This window comes from Myotis brandtii, unplaced genomic scaffold (assembly GCF_000412655.1).
Source record: "Myotis brandtii unplaced genomic scaffold, ASM41265v1 scaffold114, whole genome shotgun sequence".
Taxonomy (NCBI): domain Eukaryota; kingdom Metazoa; phylum Chordata; class Mammalia; order Chiroptera; family Vespertilionidae; genus Myotis; species Myotis brandtii.
Window position 1 is genome coordinate 665,499 of NW_005353927.1, and position 2,891 is coordinate 668,389.

General features: G+C 58.2%; 1 protein-coding gene across 1 annotated transcript in view; it reads right to left on the bottom strand.

Annotated features, from left to right (window-relative positions):
• Nucleotides 1–2,891, bottom strand: part of ZC3H4 (zinc finger CCCH-type containing 4) — a 41,310-nt gene that overhangs the window by 9,372 nt on the left and 29,047 nt on the right. Inside the window, 1 exon segment of the mRNA XM_014548188.1 lies at nucleotides 6–125. Within this exon segment, the coding sequence (XP_014403674.1) occupies nucleotides 6–125 (120 nt within the window).

Here is a 2,891-nt window from a genome sequence, read left to right on the forward strand (position 1 = left end):
CAAGGGGGGGTGGGCAGGAGGCCCACACCAGGGGGTGGTTTGGGCAGGGGGTTGATGCCCTGCTTCTTCAGTTCCTCAACTTCCTTCTCGTCCTCGGCGCCTGCTTCCGCATCGTCAGCCAACATCTGCGGGTGGAAGGATAAAAGGGGGTGCAGTCAGGACAGGAGTCGGGTGCAGGGACCCCTCCAGGGTTGAGAGCTAGATTTACTGAGGAAAACCGAATCCCAGGGACCCTGAGGAAGCCTTACAGCATAAGGCCAATGACCACGAAGTCTCTTTGGCACATAAACCACCCCCTCACCACTGCTGGTCCCCTGTGACCAGTGGGCAGGGGAGCCACTCCTGTCCCGCAGCAAAATACAGTACAATAAACGTGCAATTTCACCAGTTTAAAGTGTACATTTCAGTGGCATTAAGTACCTTCATGAAGTTGTCCATCCATCAACTGTCTAGTCCTAGAACTTTCCATCACCCAAAAGAAGCCCCTTACCCACAAGAAGTCACTCCCCACTCTCCTCCTCCCCAGTCCGTGGCAGCCACTAATCTGCTTTCTGTCTCTAGAGATTTCCTGATTCTAGACATTTTATAGAAATGAAATCCTATAATACGGGGTCTTTTGTGACTGGCTTCTTCCACTCAGCATGAGTTTTCAGTCCGTGTGCAGTGTGAGTCATGTATATGGCTGGCTGATGGGCCACCATCCTATCTGGATTTTAAAAGCCTCTCACTGCACTTGCCATCAACCCCCACGGGGCCTGGCGGCAAGACTGGGTGCTGGGGAGGCAGCTTCATTTCCTTCCCTGGTGCCCCCGACTCAACCCTAGCGCCCGGCGCCGTGGCAGTCTGCTGACAGCCAAGCTCTGCCCTGCAGGCCGTCCTGGACCAGGCTCCTCCCCAGGCATTTGTGTTTCCCTCTAGTCCCCTGTGGCCCCATGTCCCCCATGGATGGTCTTATTAAAGGTCAACAGTGACTGTCCAGGTCCCTGCATTCACTACTGGAACATCATTAGCTCCCTCCCAAGCATTGCCCAAGCTCGGCAAGATCACGTTTTACTGCATCCTTGTGTATTCCTGGCTCGACACAGACTGTCAGCTCTATGAAGGCAGGACTGTTCTACGCCCTGAGGGACCCAGGGCCCGGCAGAGGCCTGACAGGGGCGGACAAACAATGTCGGAGTCTGGATTTGAGCAGACTGTCTCCCCGGTGAGGGTCCTGTGCAGCAGGACCGCAGGCCTGACCGCTCTCCCTGGAAGGCCTCGCAGTGCTGGCCTTCGGCTGGTGTCTGGGAACCTGACGGGTAAGAGGGCTCCCTGCGCCTGACCTCTACAATGTGCTTCCTGCCGGACACCCACTTCCTCCTGGGAGTCTGGAATCTGGGCACACGCCAGGCAGAGGTGCATACATTACCAGCCCCCAATAAAGACCCTGCGCACCGAGCCCTAACGTGCCTCCACCCAGGGACGGCGGGGATGCAGGACCTCTTGGCAGGTGCCAGGTAGTTCTTGGCTTTTCTCTCCCCTTACGATCAACGGTATCTGGGCCCCTGGCTTCAAGGGGGATGGAAAACTGATCAGTGGAAAACATTTGTCCCTTCAAGTCCTGCTACTCAAGGTGTGGCCTGTGTGTGGACCAGCAGCACAGGGGACCTACTGAATCAGAGCCACACTTTAACACGGGCCCCTGCAGTGTGGGGCACACTGCCCACGACTAGCCGTGCTGGGGAGCGCCCAGGACCGTGGGGCCGGGGCCTGTCCGCTTCACTGCCCCCACCTTCTGCTCACTTCCCTTCCTCCCAACGAGTGGCCCCTTTCAGTTCCTTGACCGAGAGTGCAACCGTTGCTCGTGCTGTGTCCCCTGCCTGCCACTCACCGAGGGCTGGCACAGTGTCAACTCCCCTGGCCTCCTGAGCGTCAGCCGCTGGAGGGCCTCTGGGCTCCTTGCACATTGTATCCAATGCCCGATCCTGCCCCTCATCACTGTCTCCCCAGTGCCCAGGGCAGTGCCTGCAGCAACTCGGCACTGCCACACGTTTGGTGGATGATCAAGGAAAACACATCAGGGAGCAGTGGGGGAGGCAGGGCGCAGGTGTAACAGAGTTAAGGCTTTGCCTGGACAACTTTGCAGTTTGGTGTTGCTCTCTGATGGGTCTTGCCTGCCTGCACACCACCTTCCTGCCCTGGCCCCGGGGCCCTGCGGTTACCGCCACTCTCTGGTCTGAGTCACAGGTACCACCTCCATCTGGTCATACCTGATGCACAAGCTCCGCCTCCCCAGCTCAGCAAGGATCTGGGGTACTACCCCTGACTCCCACCTTTTCTTACCCTCACTCCGAAATACTGGAGCTGCTGCCCGGCCCTCCTGAGTGGCTCACCTGCTCATCTCACCCTGGGGCCGCACTGTCTCTGCCCAGCACTCTGCCCAGCCTCCTGTCTAGTCTCCCCACCATTCTCTGCACATGAGCACAACAGCATTCAGTCACAAACATGGCCGTGCCCCTGTACCGCCAGATCCTTTCAATGGCAACTCAACGTCCTCAGGTTAAAGACAAAATTTAACAAGGTCGCACCTCACTAAACAGGAACAATCTTGACCACACCTCCTTCATGAAGGTGCCACACTCCCTTTGCCTCTCAAGGTCCCACCCAGAATGCCCCATTCATTCCCTCCTGGTCACGCCACCTCCCCCACCTAATGCCCGACCTTCCTTCAGGTCCCCTCCTGACACCAGCCTCCCGAGGAGCCTCCACCTCTCCAGATTAGGTGTGCCCGTGGGGAACACGCTGCCTTTCTTGGAGGTACCACGCAGCACGATGAACACTGGCCGACGTCCCCTTCTCCGTCCGACCGCCTGCCCTGGGACCGCCTGCCCTGGGACCGCCTGCCCTGGGAC